Source organism: Egretta garzetta, unplaced genomic scaffold (assembly GCF_000687185.1).
Source record: "Egretta garzetta isolate BGI_Z169 unplaced genomic scaffold, ASM68718v1 scaffold215, whole genome shotgun sequence".
Classification (NCBI taxonomy): domain Eukaryota; kingdom Metazoa; phylum Chordata; class Aves; order Pelecaniformes; family Ardeidae; genus Egretta; species Egretta garzetta.
Genome location: NW_009259719.1, coordinates 7,211,401 through 7,235,723, shown reverse-complemented (window position 1 = coordinate 7,235,723; position 24,323 = coordinate 7,211,401). Strand labels below are relative to the sequence as shown.

Sequence of the window (24,323 nt, the reverse complement as noted above, 5' to 3'; positions counted from 1 at the left end):
GAGTTGTCTATCCACTTCAACTTAGGGCCACAAGATAAAAGCCTTAAGTTGATTTATTATATTTTCTTCTCTTTGAGAATCAAATTAAGAAGCAAGTATCTATGAATAGGTAATTGGGAAAATAATACAGTTGCAGGGATGATTCAGCAATGTTACTTTAGATCAGTGAAAGTTTATCCTGGTCAGCAAAGTTGATGGGTATCCTGTGGTGATGTAGAGTCGTATCAGTTACACAGAGGGGCACTAGACTGGTCTTTTTTTAGGCAGATGGCCATGACCACGTTTCCTTAGTATAGTTTGGTTGACCTCTGTTGGTTTTTCCTATATTGGGGGGAGGGGCTGATAATCTCTCTCAGACCCATGCATTTTTTATCTAACATTTGCAGGGCACTTTGATCACAATGCACAAGTACATTAATAAAATTACTTTAACTAGCATTTCAGTTTTACTCTCTATCATTTTTAAGACAGTGTGCCTTAGCAGCGCTGAATGACGTTCGACAGTACCTCAGTGAAGAAAATGGGCACGTTGCTGTAAGTTTCTTGTTGAAAACGCATTCTTGAGATGCTTCCCTACAAAACTGTGTGTATCTGCTGGATAATATATAGCCTGAGTAATTCCAATACCTCTTCAGTGTATCAGGTTGTGTTTTTCTTTGGGAGTTGTATGTTAGATCTGCCTTGTTGCTGCAGTGAAAGGAGCACTTAAGTTCAGGGTGACAATGCCGCGAGCAACCACCTTTGTGATTTGAGGGGTTAACTGAAGAGAGGGTAATACTAAAGAAAATGCCCCCCTTCTCTCCATGTTGTAAAATGTACTGTTAAGCACATCTGTTGTTCTGGTTGCACTTGTGTTTCTATTTGATAGTCTAGTCTTTCAAGTGAAAGGTAAAGGCTTGCGGAACAAAAAGTGTCCTGGGTTTTGCTTGGCAGTTGTTTTACTGACATGAGAAATCTCTGAAGAGAGCAGGAGAAACTCAAAGTAAACTGCTGCACATCTGAGTATTTAATAATGGGATGCAAAACATCAGCTGTTCAACTATTGAAGTTGCTTATTCACATTGATTTGCATAACATTGGTTTTTTTAAGACTACTGACACAACTCTGTGGTGTTTTCATTAACTAATCAGGGAAAAACGTTAATTATAATTTCTGCTGGGGACATAAGGTAAACTTTATACTTTGGCAAACTTCATACTTTCGTAAAGCACGGGTGTGTTCAGAGCTAAATGTACGTTCTTAGGAAAATGGCTGCATGTGCCTTGTAATTCATGGGCAGGATTTACAAGTCTTGCAGATCTTCTGCCCTTTAAAAATTTTACACTTACATTTTGAATAGCATATTGATTTCAGCATCTTTTTGTGTAGTATAAGTTCACTAAAAACCTATGCATTAGTATTTAATGCTGATATGGGCCAGGAGGAAGATTCTGTCCTGTACTATGTGTTAGGCTTAAATTTTGGTTGCTTCTTCCAAATACAGTGTTCTGCTAGTAGTGCTTTCAAAATTTAACTCTTTTTTAGTATTTAGAAAATCATGTGTCTAAAGTAGGAATGTCTTTTGTTTTCTTGCCGAGTGTGTTGAGGCAGTGGGGTAGAGAGAAGGGGAAGTGTTTTCATTGCTTTCCTTCACATTGAGGGGCTTTGTACCCTTATTTTTGTTGTTACTAACACAGTGCTTTTCACAGGCTATGATGCTTTTTTAATTCCTCCCCCCTCCCCATATTATTCTTAGGTCTTTGATGCTACAAACACAACTCGAGAACGTAGAGAAACTATTTACAAATTTGGTGAAGAAAATGGATATAAGGTGAGACAAAAGCAAAGGAGTCCTGAGTGAATGCCTGGACAAGTAAGGCAGTGATAATTTTGCCCTTATCTGTACTCCAAATTAAGGGCAGTAGCATGAGCCACATCCTTCCTAGATGTTTAGTTAATAGTGAATTTTATGTTATCAAGCATTTTTTGTGATTAAAAGGCACCCAATCCTCACTTTTCTCATCTTTAATGTTTGTACTGTTTGAAGCTACTCTCTTTTACGCTGTGGCTTTTCTTGGTGCAGTTCAGATTTTTGCTGCAGAAACACATAGGGTATTCTGTGTTTGTTCTGTACAAACCGAAAACTTGCTGTGGCTTTCTGCCTTCTGTCCAGGGTTGTTTCACATTTAGTTGTTCTCCAGTAATCTTTTATTTCCTCTAAACTTCTGTCTCCATAAACCTTTGAGGCAGCAAAATACAAACCTTTTTAAGTTAGGCTACTGCATTAGTTGAAAGGCTTCTAAATTATTATTTCAGAAGCATTAGTTACTGTTTGTGTGGCTGAACTTGCATCCTCTGCAAGGGTCCTCTTGCATCCATTAATTTCTTCCTCTTCTGTACTAAATTTTTCTCACTGCAAAATTTTTCCACTTATAAGCATTGTTGGGGAAAACAGTATAGAGCACGATGCTTCAGGGAATGCTTAGCCAACAATTTCTGATGAGAGGGTTTGGAGAAACCTGAGTAAATGAAGGGAAGTTTAACATGTGGCTCAAAAAGGAGTTAGCATGGAAGTGGGCAACATGCCGTTCATGTGTGTTAGTCTTCAGAGGTGTTCTAATGCATCTTCCTTCTTCCTTCCTTCTGTACATGTGACTTCACATTTGGACTGAAGACTTTTTTTGTTGAGTCAATATGTGTAGATCCAGAGGTCATTGCTGCAAACATTGTGGTGAGTATAGGAAAGTTTGCTTTAACTGCTTTAAGTCAAGAGGTTTACAGTAGCTCAGTATTTTTAGAAGTACATTATAAGAACCTCCAGTAGCGCCATTAACTCCCGTTACTGGAACACTTTTCATTTATTTTCCTGTCCATGTGTATACTAACTCAGAAGGTTAATTCTGTGAACAATAGCTCTTTTTGCTTACACATATTTTAATTAACTTCCAGAAAATAAGTTTTTGGTTTGTATTCCTAAATTTCCATTCAAAAGGGAAAGAAACTTAAGTACTACTCTCCTGTTTTTATTTTAAACAGCAAGTGAAGCTGGGTAGTCCTGACTATGTTGATTGTAGTAATGATGAAGCAACAGAAGACTTCATGAAAAGAATAGAGTGCTACAAGAACTCATATGAGACATTAGATGAAACTCTTGACAAGTAAGTGATGAAATAATACTGTGACCACAACTGGGTTATTTTAAGATGTTTCCTTAGGGGATGGAGCATCACATACAGGGCATTAGGGCTTTCTAGTCATGTTTTTTTAATGGCTTGAGCTCTCTTTCCTTTAGCAAATTAGAGAGAGTTGACTCTGGGGGTGTAGACTGGAAACCTCTTGCTGGAGGAAAATTGGCTAACGAGTCTACTCTGCAACAACACTTTTTGATTTTCCCACTTGGGGAACAGTGTGATTCTTCTGGGATAGAACCAGCATTTAGAAATTATTCCAGACTTGCTGTAGTGGTTGGTTGTTACTTGGTTTTTTAGTATGTAGAGGAGACCTGAGTGATTTGTAAGCATAGCTTCATTTGTTGATATGGCTAAGATGAATTTTGAACACATCAGTCTTAAAAATGTGACTTCTATTGTTTATTTGTGCTTGCAAAGTATCCTGCAGATGCAGGGCTGTGAGAAACTTTCTTAGCTAGGTGATTTGCCTTCATGCCAAAGCATTAATCTGTTTTTCATTTGCTTTCTACACTTGAAAGTAAGGTAGGGATGAACCATGTGAGGAGGAGCCCTGTTCATCTTGCTACAGTCCAGGATTTCAGTGTGGGGTTTTGAGCTGCACTCACACCAGGTGCTTCTGGCTTGTTTCAGGACCAGTGCTGTAGAGAAGGCTGAGCTGCACTTTCATGTAATTGAGTGTAAGCAGCGTGAAGCTGGTTCAATCAGATCAGTTCATGCATGTAATTTCTGTGATGGACCTAATGGTTGTGCCTGAGTGAAAGAGTAATGATTAACTCCAAAGAGCGCCATCAGAGATGAGGTGATGATGCTTGCTTCTCATCACCTCCGTTTGGTTTTATTATAAGTTTTCCTGGTTTATTGTGGTGTGATGTCTCAAATGCATTGCTAGAAACCAACAGTGGTTATTTTCAGCTTATTAAACTTTTTTCCTCCTTTAAACTAGATGCTACTCTGAAATTGTAGTTCAGACGAGAAAGGATAAGCAGTGAACATTGAAATTATAACCTGTCTGATGCTGAGAGAAGGTAGTGGTGTGGTAAATTACAGTACTGTTACTAAATAGTTGTTGATAGAGTGGTTGAGAAAATGTCTTGCTTCAGGCTAGTCCCTGGTCCTTCTGATGCTGTAGTTTTTCTGGAAGAGTTAACCGAGATGGGTAAACAGTGACTCTGCGTTTTGGCACCTGGGTGCAATTGGACAAATACTTGTTGTGGGGGAAGTATTTGTAACCTGGAGAAAAATACCTGCTATGGTAAAATACCTGGGTATCTTACTGAAGCTACCACAGTTGAATGACTCCTGAACCTTTCAGTGGAAGGTCTGTATTATTCCAAGGGCAGGATCTAGATTTGAGAGACAGAGTGCAAGTAAAGGGAACCGAAAAGAAAGCAACGTGAGTGGGTTACATGTGAAAGGAATAGAGTTCATCCTGTACCTTTGGAGTATTGCATTGTTTCTTAGGACTAATGCATATTCCAGAGGTAACTGAAGGTTTATTTATTGCTTTGCTTGTTGCCCCTTTGTTTTATAATGAAAGAGGGTGGGAAGACTGTGGTACATGCTAGCAGAAACTATGTGGAATCTTACGGGTTTGGGTTTTTCTGTTTGCTCATGAAAGGGATCTTTCTTATATTAAAATCATGGATGTCGGAAGGAGTTACCTTGTGAACAGAGTAATGGATCACATTCAGAGCCGGATTGTCTACTACCTCATGAATATCCATGTGACTCCTCGGTCAATCTACCTCTGTCGACATGGAGAAAGTGAACTCAATCTGAAAGGGAGAATAGGAGGAGATCCTGGACTGTCTGTCAGGGGGAAAGAGGTACGTACCTCCCGAACAAGTGTGACTGGGGTTTGTGTGTATCTATGCATGTGTGCAGCTTGTGCTGTGTAATTACAGCTTTCTTCCTCTACACCCTTTTCCTCTTAACATGTTTAAGAAGGATTTTCTTCTTTAGTTGCATATGTGAGTAGTGGAAACTGGATGGACACACTTTGTGTTGTGATTTGGTACGTGCCCTTTTACCTGTATCTTGTTCTGTTGATTGAAGTTCCTTTTTAATCTACAGCACAAAGCAGTTGTCGAGGGCTTTATTTTTCAACTGTATTTTTGTAAAATCCTGACTTGTTGGATAATTGGGAAGGTTCACAAGTTAAAGCTGAAAGGAAAATTCCTGGAGGATGTCGGAATGGGAAGTCGGCTCGGAGGAACGATGGAGTCTCAATATGAGTATGGTCGTTCTCCTTTATTGCGCAGCTAACAAAAGCATATATAGGCAGAAAACAATAACATACACACATGTCACACTGTGGTTGGTAGAATGCCACTATACACACGCCTCCATCGCTACCGTGATTGGGACAGATCACCTGTCCATGCGGAGGGGCTTCTCCTTCTCTTCCGGTCATAGTTCCGCCCACATCCGCTTAAGAGCAGGGGCTGTCAAACGGGACTAAGGCGTGCCCATTCTCACTCAGCCACTCCTCCACAGGAGGTAAAGATAGGAACTGCAGAAAAGTTGTATCTTCCTTGTACTCTTTTCCTTCCCTCTCCTGTCCCTCTTGGCTTAGTGGAATGTGTTGTATTTCTTAGCAAAAACTTTGACAGAGCCTTTTGGAAAACTTACAATGAGTTTACAGAGGCTAGAGCCTGTGTCTTCCAAACTGAACACAGTGTGTTGGCTCTGAGCCCTCATCCAGTGTCTCATGTTTTTTCTTTCAGTTTGCCAAAAGCTTGGCACAATTTATTAATGAGCAAAATATCAAAGATCTGAAAGTTTGGACCAGCCAGATGAAAAGGACAATTCAGACTGCTGAAGCCTTGGGAGTGCCTTATGAGCAGTGGAAGGTTTTGAATGAGATAGATGCAGTAAGTTATTTTTTAAATGTCTAATAAGTTGCTTTGTTTGCTAGGCATGAAGCACGTACTTAATTTTGTAACGATACGCCTTTTATGGGATAGAAAATCATTTAAGCTGGTTCTAGAGGCTGAAAAAATTGTCAAAAATTCCTGTTAACAAGGTTAAACATTTTATTAAATTCTGCCATAGTTAATTTAGTCTTGGTTTGGCTTTCTCAGTAAACCATTCCCCTGCTAGAAGCCATGGTGCTATGAAATTTTTGGTAGGTGGGGGTTGCTAGCTGACGCTTTCCAACTGCACCTGTAAGATAGGTAAGCAGGTGCAATAGATAAAATGTGACCTTGTTCGGTGACCTTGCTTACCCATATATATACATATCTCCCTTCACTTACATAGGGATCTAATGATTCCTTCTAACCACATCTGAGTCCAGCGGAGTGTCCTGTTCATCACATGTGACAATTTTGTCTTTTAAGTGTCAGAGTAACAAAACACAATTGTTAAAGGTTATTTATATATGGTTTTATTTGAGAGTCATATCTTCTTTTTGCACTGCTGGTAATGCATGCTTTTAAATCACTTCCATTACCTATAGGGAGTGTGTGAAGAAATGACATATGAAGAAATACAGGAAAATTATCCGCTTGAATTTGCACTGAGAGACCAAGACAAATACAGATACAGATACCCTAAAGGAGAGGTATGCTATTTTTTCTCTCTTAAGGTAAAAGGTTTCCTTGTCTTGAATACATGCATGCTGGCTTTAGGAAGGAAAAAAATCGATGTTAAGATTAATAAAAAGGTTGTTCCTTTCTCCAGGGGAGAGCACATAGGAGCTTGCAAGGATTGAGCCCAGACCACTCCATTTCATTCATGGCTTGAAAAATTAAACTGTAGATTTAGGAAAAAATTGAGAGGTTTGATCTTGCGGCCATCCTTTCTATGCTGGTCCTGCAGTGATAAAGCAGGAAGAATGATTGCAAGGCTTCAAACTTGCACATGCAAACATACTGCCAAAATCGCCTTTTTCTGTTCATCCTTGCTGTAGATAATGGCTGTTTTTCATGCATTTCTGGCTGAAATGCTATGTAAATCTGTAGCCACATCGGTCTTTCACTTTAATAAGCTCCTTGCCTCTGGGAAAATAACTTGCTGACAGCTTTTCTAAAGCAAACCCATTACAGTGCAGCAGTTACCAGATGGTCACACGGCCTGTCTGTTGGTGCTAAAGGCTTAGGATTTCGGGGTAGCAGGGCGGAGGAGCTGGGCCAGCTGCTCTGCTGTTTGTGTCGGTAGAAAGCAGAGCTCTGAGGTCTTCTTTCCTCAGCAGTCAAGAGCAATCACTGTGCTGAGAGCAGCTTGTCATAAGACAAGTGCTCTTACGGGTGTGACCCCTGTCTTCCTAATAAGGCAGTCATTAAGCTGCAAAGTCCTCCTAATCCATTTGAACAAGGAGTATTTGTTTTTCAGACTGATGCCATCCCCTAGGATGATGACAAACATTTTGAACTGCCTGGTCACCTTGGGGTGATTAGTTGATCTCGGCTGTTTGTCAAAGGCAGTTTCTCAGTTGCAGGGGTTTGCACAGCCTCACTGAAGACCGCTGGGTTCCTCTTGCCAAGGTCTGAATCAGCAGTGCCGCTTTCCAGCCAGGCCTTGGGACCAGGGTGCAGGCTTTCTGCAGTGGTCACTCCCTGCCCTGATGGGTGATGTGCTGTGTTCTCTGCACGTGCAATGCATGGAAGTATCATCTTTGCTGTCAGTGTGAAAATGAACTTAAGCACTCACCTGTGAATGCCTGCTGTTTACCTGCAGCAGCAGATTCACCGCACGTGTGCTGTGTGGGACAGGTTGCAAGAGAAACCTGGCCTCCTTGCCTTATGACTTCTGATGGGATGGTGGCTGCCATCACCAGGCCAGTTCGTCAAGCCCATAGTTTGTTTTCAAAGGGCAGGCTGAACAAGTCAGGCTTTGTGAACTGTGTGTGTGATGACTGTAGGCTGGGCTTCCCAGATTTTTGCTTGGAAGGGAGATGCTTTTGAAGATGAGGTGTGGAAAATAATGTGCAAGACTTAACCTGTACATTTGCAGATGCTGTGAATTAAATTCTAGGGATTTTGTGGAAATTCTTGATCACAGAAACTGATTTAATAAAGCTTTTCCTTGAGGGTGCTATGTTTTGTTACATGTATGCTCTTTGATAGTCTGGAAGACCTGGACTGTGTTCTTAATTTAAGGAAAATTATTACTACAGAATTTATGCACTACTACAACATTTAGAAGATGAGTAATATGAGCAATATGAAAAAAACTTCCACTGTATATATATACACTGTTCAAAGAGTTTTCCCTTTTTAATGTGCTCTGTATTTCTCCTCCCCACCCAGTCCTATGAAGATCTTGTTCAGAGACTGGAGCCGGTAATTATGGAACTTGAAAGGCAGGAAAATGTGCTTGTCATATGTCACCAAGCTGTCATGCGCTGTTTGCTTGCATATTTTCTTGACAAGCCTGCAGGTAAGTCTTCCTCGATACGTTACAAATGGTCTGTTCTTTGAAAATTTACTGATTAAAGTTCCAATGAATTCTAATGATTTCCTTTATCGTCAGAGGATGGTTGTGCCAGGCAAGTACACAAGTGTAATTTTTTTGTATGTGACCTACCCATGTTACCTCGTAGGTGATTTTTATTGAGCTTCTTCTCACCTGAAAGGCTGAAAATGTTTGTTTTTCTGCAGCTATTTGAATAGCAGTGCTAGCAAAGAAAACAGACTGTCAGATAAAAAGAGACTTTTAAGTGGTTGGCCTGTAACATAATAGAAAAGCTAAGTGTTTTTGTAATCTCTATTTCATACATAATTTGTTGTTTGGTTTCTCAGAACAGCTGCCTTACCTGAAGTGCCCGCTGCATACTGTCTTAAAGCTAACCCCGGTGGCTTATGGTGAGTGGTATTAAGTATATATAATGTATAAGTAACTATACTGTTATTTATGTCTGTCACCAGTAAAGTGTGAAGCATTTAAATTAAAACACATTTTAAATTCATTTTGCTATAAAAGCAAACCGAACAGTTAGGTTTGGCGTTGCACATATGTCTGTACAGCTTTGTTAGAATCAGTGAATTCTTTGGTTTACGTTTGCTTTGCGTTATGCCAGAAAATACGTATGTATTAGTGAAGGCCTGAAACTACCAGCGGCTGTAACTGCTAGTGGACAGTTTTCTTTGTACTCAGTTCATATGCTATTTCACTAATTTCTCTGGCAAACCCATGCCATTTACATGTCTGGTGCAGTAAGATCTTAGTTTTTATAGGTGTATTTGAGGGTATTGTTGTTTAGAAAATGGGCAAATTTACATTTATGCAGGTTTATCATCTTAGAAAGGGTGCTCCCCTTACCCATAAGTAAATTTGTTCTCTTTTCCTGAAGTATTTATTAGTGGACCTTCACACTACCAGTGTGAACTTAACCTTGTTTGTTGTTGCTGGCATTTATTTGTCAGCAGCTATTACCAGTGCTTCGCTCAGGGGCTTTAACTGAGATTTGCTGCTAGCTTGTAGAGAGTGGGGTATGGGTTGCAACATGTACTACTTAGGTTTTAGGCTGATTGCCAATTAAATTTCGCATGTGTTTCAACCTCAGCTTAACACGTGCCTGCTGCTAATTTTCTTTAAGCAATGGCTTAATTATATCTTCTGATATCTCATCACACTTCAGAAGGTTATTTATAGGCAAAGAGAACTATCTGCACAGCTTACCAGGAAATAGATTGCCAAAAATGCTAGTCAAGTTATTAATCGGAAATGCAAAGCTGTCTTTGATTATCATCTTTGAAAAATAGCAGTCTAGACCTGTACTTCATTTTTTTGTTAAGTTTCAAATGAAGTTGAGACAAAGTAAGTAGCTGTTACACTGCAAAATCTGTCTGAAGAGATTTTTGTCATTTAATTGCAGTGACGTCCTACAGTAAGTAGTAACCATCTATGCTTTGGTGACATCTGGTGTTCCTAGCCTTGCATGACAAGCTGGAGTTTTGAAAATAGAGATTTAGAACAGCTAAAATGTTTTGTTTTTTTTTTTAAAAACCAATATTTGGAAATTGGTTTCTCTTGACTCACCTAGTTTCAGCCTGTTTACACAGAGAGTTTTTTATTTTGGGGTGTTTTTTGTTGGTGTGGTGGTTTTTTTTTGTTTTTTTTTTAAGTGGGAAGTTGGGTGACTGTTCATAAATTTTAAGAGGGCTTGGATGTTTGTGGTGTTTACTAGCCTGCTAAATGAGGAAGGAAAAGAAGTGGTATTAAATACTGTCCTTGTGCTTTTGACTTCAGTGAAACACCATGGTTCTTTTTTAAAGTGTTTGATACGTATGTCTGATTAGCACATTTCAGTTTACCTGCTTTTTGGAATTTGACCATCTGAAAATACAAGGGCTGTGTAAACTCCTTATATGCTAATGTTCTATAGCATTGTTCCAAGTTAATGTGTCACTTGGCTCCTGTGAGGCAGGATGCAGGATCAAACACGGTGTGTTTAATACCTTCCAGCTAATTCTTTTCTGGGGTAACACCTCCCTCAGGGGTTTGCTCTTCCTGGTGTTTGAAGCTAGCATCATTTCCACCCTGTGCGTCTGATGTTTAGTAGGGGAACATCTATTACAGCCTGACAGTTGGATTAGGATAAATTAGACCTTTACGCAACAATCCTGGATAGAGGTGGTCTGTGGGGGAGTACACAGGGAAGAGAACTACATCTTGCTGTAGGTATGAACTTGTACTTTGGTAGTTAAAAATGAGTTGGGAATACACACATTGTAATTTCTGTTGGAGTAACTCATGTCCCTTAGGTTGATATTTAAAGCTTTTCATATGATATTTTTTTGAGATCTTACACTCAGCTAGCGGTAAGGACTGAGAAGTTTGCTGTGTAACCAGCCCTTAGTAATGGCCAGCATCAGGGATCAGAGCTTGCTTTTGCTTGGTGTCAGGGGTTGCAATGGATCTGTGAACAGAATGATGACTAGGGTACTCTTCCAGTGGGAGATGAGCTCTTTTCCCCATTAAAATCTGTTTTCTTGTTGACTGTTTTTCTGCGTGCTGGTCCTCCTGCAGTGTTCATGAGAAATGGGGTTTCTCAGAATAAGGGAAGTACTGCCTTACTAAATTACATTATTTTTTTTTAAAGTGCTTTCTAAGAAAAGATAAAATTGCCTTTTTCTGTCATGTAGTAATTCTATGGAGTGTGTTATGACTTTAGGAAGTAAGTGAGCAGAAAACTGAAAACCTGTTTGTGATAGAAGATGGACTCTGTGGTATGTCAGAGGAATTTGACTATTAATGAATGTTGTGTAGGGTAGTGGTAGCTTGTAAAAGTCATGTTCATGTGAGAGAGACAGTGCTTGGCAATTGGCTATTGGCTTAAAACGGTGTGGTCACAGTGTATTGAGTAATTATAGTTCTCTAAGTGGGTCAGTTCATACTACCTGAGTAATAGTTGTCTCTTCTGACTGTTTAATTTTTCTCACTTCTCTTGGGTTTTCCATTTTTGGGTGAAAAGGAGAGGTTCCTTTTAAGAAGTCAACTTTAAAGTTCTGTTTAATTGGGGGTTAAAACTCTGTTTTGCATGCGTAGAGGAATGGTGTTGCTAACAATGTGCAGAGTACCTTCTTGTAATCATTTTCATGTTTTAAAAAATGAGCAGCGTTTATCTTCTGTATTACAATGAAATTCTAAGAAGTCTAGGATGTTTAAAGAAGCAAAAAGATAGAAATAAGAACTTTCTTGACTGAATGTTTTTCACGTATGTTTAAAAACAGGAATTTCTTTCAAAGAAAATAATGATAAAGCTGAGGTGAGAATAGGAGATGGATTATCAGATTGAGAATAATGTTTTTCCTGGTGGAATAGATTCATTTCAATAGCTTTAGCAGTTCAGAATTTGGGAAACTAGTATGAATCAGAAGGGGGAAGAGATTAACCTTTACCAACTCAAAATTAGATTGCATCTTTATATAGCTTCATTTTTAAAGCAGACCAATTCTGAAAATGTGTTTTCTATCTACAGGATGTAAAGTGGAATCTATATTCCTGAATGTTGAAGCTGTAAACACACACAGAGATAAACCCGAGGTAAGGATATTTTTCAAATTGAAGTACATTACGTCAAATTCTGTCTGAGCTGATTTCCATTGTCCTTGTGGTTAGAAATTACTTGATAACTCAGCCGAGCATATTTAATTTTACATATCAAGCTTTACTACTGGTTTTCTGTTGAGGGGGGGAGAAAACCCCTTTTTATTGAGCAAATTAATCTTACATATGAGCTCTAGCTGGAGTAGTTTATCTTCAAAAAATGAATGAGAATTTGAAGATACAGTATCAATCTAAAAACTGTACGAAGTTCTTCCAGGCTTTGTCATTCAGCAGAGGTAGGGTGTATTCAAAAAGTACATTGTTATGAATGCCACACTTATTTTGGAGAGAGTAAATAATGTTTCATCACCACGATCATTGCTGTATGAAAAAGAGGAATTGATGATGCCACCTGTTTTTTAAGCCAAAGCTGGAGAGGAAGACTAGATCTTGGGATACAGCAGAACAGCTGGGGAAAAGGAAATTGAGTGTATTTGTAAAATGTAAGTGGAGATAAGATGTCAGACCACAGCAGCTTCATACTCTCCCTGTGTGAAGTTCACGGTTCTGTGAGCTCCTAACTGTTGACATGAGCTTAGGTTGATTCTGCTGCTCATGCGAAGCTCTTCCATGGCTGCATTATGGAAGTTTTGTAAAATGTGTCAAGATTAAAAATTTCTGGATCCCTTGCAGGTCTGCATGCTAGTACTACCAGGTATGGCACTGATGCCTCACTGAGGTTATGAGCCATACCTCAATACCTGAATTAAAAGTCAATTTGATACCGTGAGAAAAAAGGGCTGTTTCTGGTGGTTTTCAGAACAGTGGTTTATGGTGAAAAGGAATATAGTGATAACTGTGTTTATGTGTGTGTATTCAGTAAGGTATGCAATGCCTTACTTATGTGAGGGTACACGTTTGTGGCAGTTGCGCAGGATTCACGCTGGAGGGGTCTGCAAAGAAGTTTTGATTTAATGACTTGGGTATTCTGAGTTCTGAAAATACTGACTTTTAGTTGTTCTTAGCCAAGGCGTTTTCTGTTAGATAGTCGTATTGCGTATTTCCTCTCTCCTCCCCTTTCTCCTTTGTCATTCTGTTTTACCACTTTTGTGTCTTAGTTATGTTTGTTAGGCTTAGGAAATCCATTCTGTTTTTGCAGTGCCTGAAAGGTGTTGGAGAAGCATGGTGAAAATAGAGGAGGATGTCTTAGAGCAGGTGTTAGGTTATCTGCGTTAAATAATGTAGATCAACCAAATGTTTTTAGTTTGGCTGTTAAAATGTTGGTGCTGAATTTACAGCTTGCTAGAGTGTCTTGGGAACTGCTGTTGGGAATGCCACTTCTCTAACTGAAGATGTTTATTTTGAGGGGGAAGGCTCTGCCTGAATCGCCAAATGACTCTTACTGTGTCTAGCGAGTGATGTGTCCATTCTGACATTGGTGTTGGGTGGTCGTTTTTCAGGTGCGTGTAAAGGATCATGCAGATAGTTGAATGGTACTGGACACAAAACCACAGAAATAAATTGAGTTAATGAATTTTAAAAAAGAAAAAAAAGGAGCAGAGGCATTTTTATTAAAAAAACCCAAACGCTCTTTTCCCTCTGTCCCCAAAGAAATCCAGACCGGTGAAGTATGGGTGATGATACGCTCTTCATTTACTAGGGCTGAATAAAGGACTAAGTAGTTCCCGTCTGTGTTTAAATGCTGCTCAAAAGGCTATGAAAATTTCAAACGCTTTCGTTTACATCACCTACAAAAATGTTAATTACTTCTGTAAAATTTAATTTTCAAATAGCCTATTCAAGTCAAAGCATTTCATTAAATACAGCATCACAGATAAAAACATTGTTAAACAATGAAACCGTTTGATTAAGCGTTGCCCAGCGTGCTGTTCTGTGCCCCCACAAGTAGTTTGTATTCCGTGTTTCAGAACAGTGCACTCCTTTTTGGCTTCAGCTGAGAACATCTATTTGTACATTGCAGAAATGCAGGCAAAGCACTAGAGTATTTGTTTATGGTATGTGTGAACTTCACTGTATGTTAATGATTTGTCTGAAGTGGATTGAAGCCTTGTGTTTGTCAGTATTGTAGTGGCTTGAGTTCCTGACCTTTTCAAATGAAGGAGTCTACAGTCCATCTACTGAAAATAATTCAGGGGAATGACTTTAGCTGTTGCTTGAGTCCCCTCTTCGGGCCAGAAAACAAGCACTGGGGGAAAATGTCCATTTTGCACCTTCGTCTTAGTTGGTGAATGATGGATAGGGAAGAGCACTCATAGCAAGAAACCCAGATCTCCTTTTTGATTTTGTGGCTGGAAGGGGAGAGGGAGATGTTACCAAAAGCTGAGTTTGCTTACCATGGTGTAAAACAAGTAAGACTCATGAAGCCCGTCAGCACAAAGTTTGAAGAATTGGCAGTGATTTGGCCCAAAAGGGGCCAAGTCAGATCAGGATCTTGGAAGGAACTTCAGAACAGTTTATCATAGTCTCCTTTTTTTGGTAGAAGGGAGAATACTAATTGCAGTCTTTGGGACTTGCATGAGCTGGTACTGTGGCGGGTGTGATTCCTGAGCCTGGTTCTGCATGGCTGCACTCCGAGCTGTGCTTCCTAGTACAAGTGTTTGGCTGCGCTGGGGGTTTGGTTTTGCATCATTTGCTGCATTGAATATAATTTTTTTCCTACACCCTCTGCAAAATGAGGTGAGATCTAGTTGGTGTGATCAGTCTTGAATGGTTAAGGTGTCTGGGAAGAGATATTTCTATTTTGTCAGGTGTAGTATGTTGCCTGTAGCACAAAAAAACCCCATTAAAGTCTTCCTTTGGGAAAGAAATGTATGGCATAGGTCAGCAAAGCACTGGAAGTTGCTTAATGGATTGACGTGCATGTGCTGAAGCACATGTTTAATGGATTCCTGCTTGGGCCTGTGAAAGAATTCCTGCTAAACATGAATGACTTGAGCTTTTGGTAATATTATCAGCATGGGATCAGCGATTACTGTAAATACGTTTTCCTGCTGTCTAGTTCTGGGACACCAACCAGCTGTCAGTCTGCTGCATTCTCAGGGTGTGTGTGGGGTAAAAAAAATCTCAGCTTTTAAATAAATGCAGCTGTGTACTTGTGAAGGAATCTGATTGGTATTTTTGTTGCTCTTACTGCTGCATGATAAATACTCTCCTCTGTATTTTTATTATTATACAGAATGTAGACATTTCCAGACCTCCTGAGGACGCTCTTGTAACAGTCCCTGCTCATCAGTGAATCCTGTGTGCTGACCAACTATCGAACTTGGGGTGCTGTTTTCATCCTACTACTTCAAAATAAATCGAAAAGCTAATCATTCCAATCACTTTGAAATAAAAAAGCCCCACTCAAACCCAACAACTCAAAACCCAAACCAAATGTTTGTACAGCGCATGACTTGAAAAAATTTTCAAATCACAATAAAACTGTATTGCACTGGTTAATTTATTGTGGATGAATTATCAAACATTGATCGGCTGTCACTGGAATGCTGGTTTTGTAAATTGCTATAATTTAAAGATCCTGCAGCATTAAGTTTTATGGTAACAGCCAGCAATCATTTAATACTAGTTGCAGTGTGTTTATTTATGAAAGCCATGAAACACAACATCCTGTGTGAGATAAGAAAAAGTTGAAGTTTGTTTTCCAGGCGCCAGTATTATCTATTTCAGTGCCCTTGGGAGTGATTGGACTGCTATGTAGCATAAAATAACAATCCATAGTTACTGCAAAACCTTAATCCTGCTGATCCATAGCACTAGTGCTCTAGATGTGCTAATTAATGATGTGTGGTTTGAAGACGCTAGCAAGTTTTCACTTTGTTCCAGAACAATTATTCGAGGTACAGGAATGTGTATGAATGTTTTTAATATACAACTTTTCTTAACAGCTGTTCTGCATTAACCAGGCTTTAGGGTTTGCCCGCTGGCAGAAGTGATTTTAAATTTCCTCTTTTCCTGCTTCTTGTTATGGACATGAGTGATAGACAAGTGTTTACAGTTCTGCTCCGTATGTTTTGTACTCAGATTTTACCTAGGCTGCAGTGAGCAGTGTTGACCATTTCAGGACGTGGAAGCAGAGTTAGCCTGATGATTTTGTAGCTGCGTTGTGACTCCAGTAGGCGCAGGATCTCAAACCAGCAGGGTTTGAGATCTGAACTGAATTATAGCAAAAGATTTCACAGGCTGGAGAAGACTGCAGCTTGTTGGAGATGTGGTGCCATGCCTTGGCTCCTTTCTCTGTGATGTTATGGGGAGCAAAATGAGGCAGTGGGAAGCATCGGTGCCGCTGAATCAACTTTGTTGAGGTAGCATCGAGTCTGAGAAAGGCAGAAAATCACCGAGTCCTGGAACTGTTTTCTGAGGGGGTCTTAGTCTTGGAAGTAAGGAAGTGTGGCAAGCTTTTGTCTGGTGGGACGTTTTTCTAGAACTGGGATTTTGGGAAAAAAAGTGTTACATATATGCACTTCTAAAATTACACTGAAGTTCTCAGAGGTTTGTAGCAATCAGGAACATCTGATACAACGAAATAACCTCCTGGCCAGAGAACCTCCCGCCATACCACTTGGTATTTAGTTAAACCAGTGTCCCAGAATGGGCTGGGACCGGGGGGGACCTGGATTATTTTCCTCTCTTTGTCATGACAGTGACGTGGGAGTGTTTTGTCACTTTGCCGAGGCCCTGGCCTCTTGGCATGTGCTTTGCCATAACAAATACCCCAGAGGAGAAGATCTGAGCCTGCCATACCCACTTGCATACATTAATTTTAGTGAGTCTGGTTGCTTTTACCTGTCAGTTGAGGTGATGTCCCTGGGAGGTTGCAGAGACACTGGCCACAGACGGGTACTGAGGAACTGCGCCAAGGCAGCTCGGAGTGCTGTCACCTCTGCGGGCCACAACTAAGGAAATGCTGTGCGAACTTAAACTAAACGCGTTACGGTTTTGATGGAGCCAAAATCTGCACGGGCGTCTGCTGTGGAAAAACTGAGTTTTGCTGCTTGAAAAAGGACAGCTTGGGCTGCCGAGGGAAATGGAGGGGGAAGATGGAAGGGGCAGGGACTTGGCCAGAGAGGAAGGCTGGGATTGCCTGGTCTGTGGCTGGTGGAGGCTGTGGAGGGAGGAGAAGTGGAAGAAGTGCCCAGGCCCCCCCAACCCTGCTGGCTGCTGCCAGCCCCATCTCCTGGGGCTGCAGCTGTGTGGTGTTCTCTTTGCTGAGCATGCTGCTCATTGTGCTGGGGTGCACAACGGGGTGAAGTGGATATTTAAAAATAGTTTTGTACTCTAAGGGGTCTCCTGTTACAGCAGCATTGCTTAGGAGTCCTCCCTGGCTTATTTTCTTAGTAAAGGAAAGGCCTAATGCTGGGTGGAAAGCAGCAGTGATGGTTTGTAGCACAGCTTGCCGAGGGAAAGCTGGCTGTTTATGTCGTGCTCTTTATTTCTCTATTTATGCCTGTGCTGGTTCTTTTCCCTAGAGGAGCTTTCCTGCAAAATCTTCCTGTTTTGCTGTGAAGACAGCATGTAGCTTATCAAAATGAAACTGAAATGATGGGCTCTGTCCTGTTGGGAAACCCATAGCGCTTGGCTTCTGGGGCGGCTCTCTTCTGTAAAAAACAAACGTACAAAGCCGGGAGGAGTATGATGAGGAGAGGAAGAACAGTGCTATAAGAGTCTATTTGAGTTAATCCCTATGTTTTGAGTCTTTCCAGAGAGTACGGGGTGAGATGGACCCCCCAATGAGTGCTGGGCCTCCTTGTGGAGCGGGCTCTGGAAGCAGTGAGCCCCTGCCCAGGCTGACCGAGGGAGAGCCCATTTGCCTTGGTAGAAATAGTATTTTAAAAGGGCATGTGGTGGTTTTTATTCCCACTCCTGTGTTTCCTGGGCTCTCCAGACCGTGTTGCTGCTGGTGTGTGGCAGCCGTAGTGCTGTTCCCAGGGCGGTAATTTTGTCTGGGTGTGCTTTGGTAAGGCAGTGCTGGACAGTCGCAGGGACACCTTTTGGCACCAAAAGTAAGGCTAAAACCTCAGTCGTCCTTTGAAGCAGCAACACTGTTCTCATTGCGTGGCTTTTCTCTCTTGATGCCTGGGGCTGTTCTGGAAGCGTGTACAATCCCAGCTGCCATCATCTAATCTGATGTGATTCCTGCGAGCAGGGATCCATTTACCATTAACGAGGATATTAGTCCTTTTCTAAGCCTCAGTTCATCTGGTCTTGCAGTTTGGTATTCTGTTCGTCTAACAAGCCCTAGGGTGTGTTTATTAGGGTTTATCCTAGGGTTTTCTTTCTTCAGTGTGACAGTTCGGTGTGCTTCACTTCAGCAGCCTGTTCTCCTTCCCATTTACTCAAATTGAAGTGCTTTTTGCTTTCGACTTGACTGCATATTGATATTCCCTCTTGGGTCTGTCTCTGTTCTTAAGATGCCGCTTTCATCTGATACCTCTCATTGACTTAAATAAGCTGCATCTTCTGCCTTACTTCCTTTTGGTTTCATGTTATAGCTGTCTAGTTCTTGCTGCTTGTGGGCTAATTTCCAGTACCTCTGGATTCCTGCATATTGATGTTCCATTTCATGCTCCATTTAATTTTCTTTGAATCAGCATCAGATGCTTGGCTTAAAAGATTTCAGCCAATATTCTTGGAGTGCCTGTGCAGACATCTCCGCAGTCCCAAGGAATTTCTGGGTATGTTGCATCAGTTGCTGAGAAAAATACAAACAAATGCAACAAATGCCAGCGTGTTTTGTTGGGGGTTTTTTCCCCATGTAGTCATGCAGCATGTGACTTGTTTTGCCTACTGCGCATTTTCCTAGCCAGATGCTGATGCTTTCTGTGTGTCCTTTGCTGCAGAAGAGATGGTACCTGTAGAAGCTTCTTTCTGAAATGGGGTTGTTGCTTTTCCTTCCTTCAAAGAGAGAAGTTGGAGAGCTGGTTGGGCATTGTGCTGGTGGGTGCAGAGATTTCCAGGACTTGGATGACCGTGCCCAGCAGCATTCCCGTGTGTGTTATCAGAAACCTTGGCGCGGTGTGTTTGTGCTGGAAGACAGGGTGATGTACCCAAGGGCTTGAGGGCTGATGAGAAAGGAAGGGGCTGGCACTAATGTAGGAGAATTGGTCAGGGCAGAAGTGATGTTGGCACACTTCAACCCCCAAATCAAGTCTGGTGCTGCTTGTTTGTCTCCCATTTTCATAAGAAGCGGCTGCACGTTCTAAAAACTGGTTTGGGGAGGGGAACAACTTGCTTTATAAGTTGATGCATTTGGACTGATGGAGTGGTGTGTGCTGTCGGAGGGCCTGGGCCGCATCCCCCTCGCTGTGTGTTAGCGGGGTTCTCCATGAGTTGGACTGAAGAGATTTGTTTTCTAAGTACACTTCAATAAATGCGGTTATAAACCCACTGAAACGTTATCTGATGTCGGTATGACATCTGCCAACATGCCTATGTATCTTGAAGTGCGTTTAAACATTGTGCTACCAGCTCTTGAGGGAGTTATTCAGGGTCCTTCCAGTGACTGAGCTGCTTACAGACAGGATCAGAATTGGTTTCATAGCTGTTGGTGTGAAGGAGTAATTTTCTGGAGCATGCTTGAAACAAGGAGAGCTGGGCTTCTCTTCCTCCAGATTTTATCAATTGTGTGGTTTATGACTTTTGCTGTGTGGCTCAGTTTTTTTTTTTTTACACTGTCTGCATAAAGACTAGAAGAGCGGGTGGATCAGACCAATGTGGTTAAAAACGGTGGTTAAAGAAAAAAAAAAAAGTCTTAAAAACCCTAACACCGTGACCTGCGTATGGCCGCGTATGCCCTGCCAGACCTGGTGTGATAACGTGCCTTAGGGAGGCTCTTTTCCTGGCAGCAGTGAGCCTGTGTTTAAGTATCCAAGGGGCTTGGGCTCTGCAAAGCACATAGCAGCTGGGACGGGGTCTAAGCCTGGCTTCTGACTTCTGCCCACGAGCTGGGACCTTTCCTTGTGTTTTACAAAGCATTTTGAGGAAATAAGCATCAAAACCTGCTCATCTTTTGCCTTGTGTAATAGCCATGTGTTAAGCGAAACTACAGCTGACCGCGAGACCCTTGATTTAAAATCTTTTTTGTCTTTAAATTTGCAGAATGTAGGTGTGGATCGGTCCAGAGAAGAAGCTTTGAGGACAGTACCTAACCACCTATAGCTCCAGTGCCCGGGGGCGGCAGCCCTTCCTCCATCGCAAGAGCATTAAGTAGCAGCTCAGGTCCTGGAGAACAGAGAAGGCGTCGCTGGGCGCTGAGTGAGTTGGAACGAATGCTCCTCCCTGTCACTTTTAAGACATTTCAAATGAGATTCAGCTTCTTTGAAGAAAACCTGTAGTTCCGGATAACTCCCAGTGCTGAGAGGTATCAGTAAAAAGATTTATGCGAAGCAGAGTAGAATTGGTTTTAGATTTTCTGTATGTAAATTTGTGCAGTTTCAGTGGTTTTTAGTGTTCATCTGTGGATACTGCAAGATGGTTAATTGCCCATGTCAATTTTACTGTCAGATTTTACCTAGATTTTACTTTCTTTTTAAAGTGTTTTTCTAAGAGTTCCTCTTATTTTTACTGTGAATGATTGCCTAGAATTACCTGGAGATTTTTTCTGATGGCATATTTAACGTAGGTGAAATTCTACATTTTAAGCATTGGAGGCTTCATGTTGCAAAACTACCTTAAGTGGGCAAACCTATCAGCTCTGTCAGCATCTGTGCTTTAAACTGAGCTTCGGTTTGTCAACCACAACTTAATTTTTTTCTGCAAGGGGGAGACTTTCCCCTTGTAAAATAAAAGCATTAAAGCTAGATTGGCTACCTTCAAGACCTGTGTTTTTAGCAAGATTTTAACGTTTTCCAGGGGCCAGGTGTGTTTTGGAGGGCAGTGGAAGACACAGTATTAAGTGGTGGATGTGAGTACAGCTAGCAGCCTGGGCAACGAGGGGAGAGAGCAAGGGGCCCTTTCTTGCTGCAGTTATAGGAGGGGGTGAGTGGCTTTTCTGAGGCTGGAGGGGAGGGGAAAAGTGTTCAGACTATCCAGGGCTGGAGAAGCTGCTTGTCTTACTAGTGCTATGATTTTTAATGAATTTTTTTTTTTTTAGGCAATTTTTGGAATGAATTCCAACATAAAAGTATATGTTTCTCTTTTATAGCCATATTTAATACATACATCAGGAAACAGTACAGAAAGGTTAGGTGGAGTTTAACCCTTCAAACAGCTCATGCAAGGAAAACACCAGGTAAATTCTGAAACTTTTTTTAACATAGCGCACCTGCCTTGGGGTTTTCTTGTGTTCATTTTTAGCACCTTCCACTGTCCCGGTTCTTTACTGCTATTTTAGACCTTGTGAAACTCCAGTGCTAAAAATGGAATTCTCTGTGTCTGTTGAGGCCATGACCTTTTAACCGAACTAAATCAACGTGTATTTGTACGTCTGTTACCAGACAGCCGAAGCGAGCTGCCAGCACTGCTGCTGGCTCTTGGTGCTGAATTGAGGAGAACGGTCTTTGGTAGCTGGGCTGTGTTTTTCTGAGGACTTCTGTTCACCTAATTGAGCTATTACCACGTATGTTGCTGGGTTTTTTGTTTTGTTTTGTTTTGTTGAGTGTTTGTGGTTTTCTTATTTTCAATTCCTGTGTGAAATACCGGGCCCTCATAAGGTAGTTTTGCAGGCAAGGGCTAAATTGTCTTTTGTTTCTGCAGGGTTTATAAAATAACGTGCTGCTGTTGTTATTTGTTCTAATAAGCTAATTTCAGCAATATATTCAGCTCTGGAAGTAAGCCATACCGTATCGCTGGGTTCCGTTTCAGATGAGGAACGTGTAGGGTACGGAACAAGCAGAAACACTTGCTTCAAGCGCTGCTGTCTAAAGCTTTGTGTGTGCCATCCACGCGTTCATTAAGGCCCAGGTCAGATCTTTATTAATTCAGCCGTGTCCGTAGCTATTGTGTGAGGAGAGAGGCTGCACAGTGCTGCTCAGAGAAGTTGTTAATTTATTGACATGTAGTTAACAAGGCCACCTTCATGGCAAAAAATGTAGAAGTAATTTCCTCTCCCGATTTGACGTGTGTGGGGAAGCCGGGCTGCCCTCACTCCTCCAGGCCTCTGCCGTCCAGCCGTGACCAGGGGTTGTTAAACAGTGGTTAAATTGCCAAGGTCAGAGTTTACCCATAGTGACGGAGGGCAGATCCCAGGAGGCTGCATTAGAAAAGCGGGGCTTTACCGTCAGGTTGTGGCACTTCTTGAGCTCAGGCCTGGTTGCAGAAATGTGGTGGAAGGAGATTTCCCCTAGCGAGAGCTGAGCCCAGGGGCTGCTTCTCTTCACCAGCAGGCATGGCCTGAGGTGTCTCCCCTCTCTCCCTTTCTTTGTTTTACCTCTCTCAACTTTCAGAGGTGCTGTAAAATTCCTTGAGGCTAAATGTTTTCTGTATAGTAGGTATTTTTATAGCCTGCTTTTGAATATACTGTGATGAGTGTTTTACTAAGTTGGGTGTTCAGTAAAAAGCATTGTACACAAGTGTAAATAAACTGTTATGCTGATACTTGAAGAGAAAAAAAAAAAGAAAAATATGAAGTTGTCTGTTCTACTTCAGGAAGGTACTAAGTCACTGACTGCATCCCACCCTTTCTAGCTGGCCAGAGCAAGTGCATACAATGAATGTAGACGGGAGGTGAGCAATCGGTTCTCCCCGGGGCATAACCACCTTTCTGGAAGGGCACTGGTAAGCGCTGCAGCTGATTGTCACTGCCTAAAGCAGCGTATGTCCCCCCCTCCTGACCGAAGGAGGTGAAAACCCTTGTCCTGACCTGGGTACACCCATGTTTATTTTACTGCCTTCTGACTGTTAACGCACTTGCTAGCTCAGATGCAGTCTCTCAGATGGGATTAAACTGTTTTCTTACATCCTTGGCCTTCGTCGTAATCTTTCAGACAAATGTAATCATTTGACCTTTGATACAATTAATAAAGATCAAATGCTACAATGCGTGCTGATGTGTGTGTCTTTCCATCCTCATTTACAGTAGCTGGTGTGCGGGGTGGGTGTTCCTGCGGGTCAGCAGCTTTCCACAGCTTTCAGAAGCACAGCTTGGTTAAGAGAGCTTATACATAGGCATAAAAATGAAGTTAACTTACTCCATTGGTTGCTTTAATCTGACAACTAATTATAATTAACTCAGTAACTGAGGAAGATGGTGGAAGAATCTATTGAATAAACACAAGTGAAGATTTGCAAGCAACAGCGGGGAAAGGTAAGACTTTTTATTCATTTTACCTGGTTGTTGGTATTTTAAGATCTGATCCACACTCTCAAAGCTATCCTGTTCTTACGTTGTCTTCCAAGTGCTGCTGCTGGTTTGAGAAAGCTGAAAACTGACAGCAAAATGCTGCCTTCTGGTGCAAATTTGCAGGTATAGGTTAGGTAGGTGGCACTAAATTTGCAGCACTACTTGTCATTCTGAGGGATAAGGACAAATTTAATTGCTACTTTGTGGTTTAGAATTATGTACTCAGATCTTTGCATCTTGTTGATCACTCTACGCTCTTGGGTGGTAACCACTTGTATATCCTCTGCTAGGTGGAAGGTGCATATCCTTTGGTGTTTAACTCTACCGTGTACTTATGTTTGTGGGGGAGGTGATTTTGTTTGGTTTAGAGCCCTTAGGTTGCTTTCTGGCCAAAATTCTTTAATACCTCCTTCTCCCTCCAGCGTGAGGACCGCCCAGACCCCATTGCCTGAGGAGCCCCTGGGACTGCTGCCCGCCAGGTGGCCCTCAGGCACAGCAGAGGAGGCCCCTGAAGCTGCGTGACCTGCGGAAACATCATCTCTGGGTGCTGTAACGAGCTGACGTCGGTGGTGGTGGGGCCAGGTTTGGCTCCTGTTGCTCCAGAGCAAAGCAGGTGAGTACAGTCAGGAAAAGTGCGCATGGTGGTAACTGGGCAAATGTGGGAACACCAGCTGTGTTCTGACTGTTCCAGCCTCGGTCTGCTCTACCCTTAGGTGCCATCCAGGTCTTACCGGCATTACTTGCATTGTAACAGTAAGCTGGAGCTGTTCTTCAGGAGAAAAACAAAGGCAGCACTGTATCTTTGAGTCTCTATGAAGTGTTACTGGATGGGCGATGATAGCTTTCTCCTGCTCTTTCA

General features: G+C 41.7%; 1 protein-coding gene across 4 annotated transcripts in view; it reads left to right on the top strand.

Annotated features, from left to right (window-relative positions):
- The window catches only part of LOC104126757 (6-phosphofructo-2-kinase/fructose-2,6-bisphosphatase 4), a 41,460-nt gene extending 18,297 nt beyond the window's left edge, over positions 1-23,163 (top strand). For 2 of the 4 annotated variants that reach the window (XM_009639359.2, XM_035894811.1), the window contains exons 4-15: positions 468-534; positions 1,737-1,811; positions 2,655-2,711; positions 3,017-3,138; positions 4,790-4,997; positions 5,898-6,044; positions 6,632-6,736; positions 8,424-8,553; positions 8,916-8,978; positions 12,098-12,162; positions 15,362-15,453; positions 20,284-20,325. In XM_009639359.2, the coding sequence (XP_009637654.2) occupies positions 468-534; positions 1,737-1,811; positions 2,655-2,711; positions 3,017-3,138; positions 4,790-4,997; positions 5,898-6,044; positions 6,632-6,736; positions 8,424-8,553; positions 8,916-8,978; positions 12,098-12,162; positions 15,362-15,421 (1,099 nt within the window). In that variant the 3' untranslated portion in view covers positions 15,422-15,453; positions 20,284-20,325. Of the gene's footprint in view, positions 1-467; positions 535-1,736; positions 1,812-2,654; positions 2,712-3,016; positions 3,139-4,789; positions 4,998-5,897; positions 6,045-6,631; positions 6,737-8,423; positions 8,554-8,915; positions 8,979-12,097; positions 12,163-15,361; positions 15,454-20,283 lie in introns of all 4 variants that reach the window. The other 2 variants (XR_004842076.1, XM_035894810.1) reach the window with 2 other exon arrangements.
- The last annotated feature ends 1,160 nt before the right edge of the window (positions 23,164-24,323 follow it).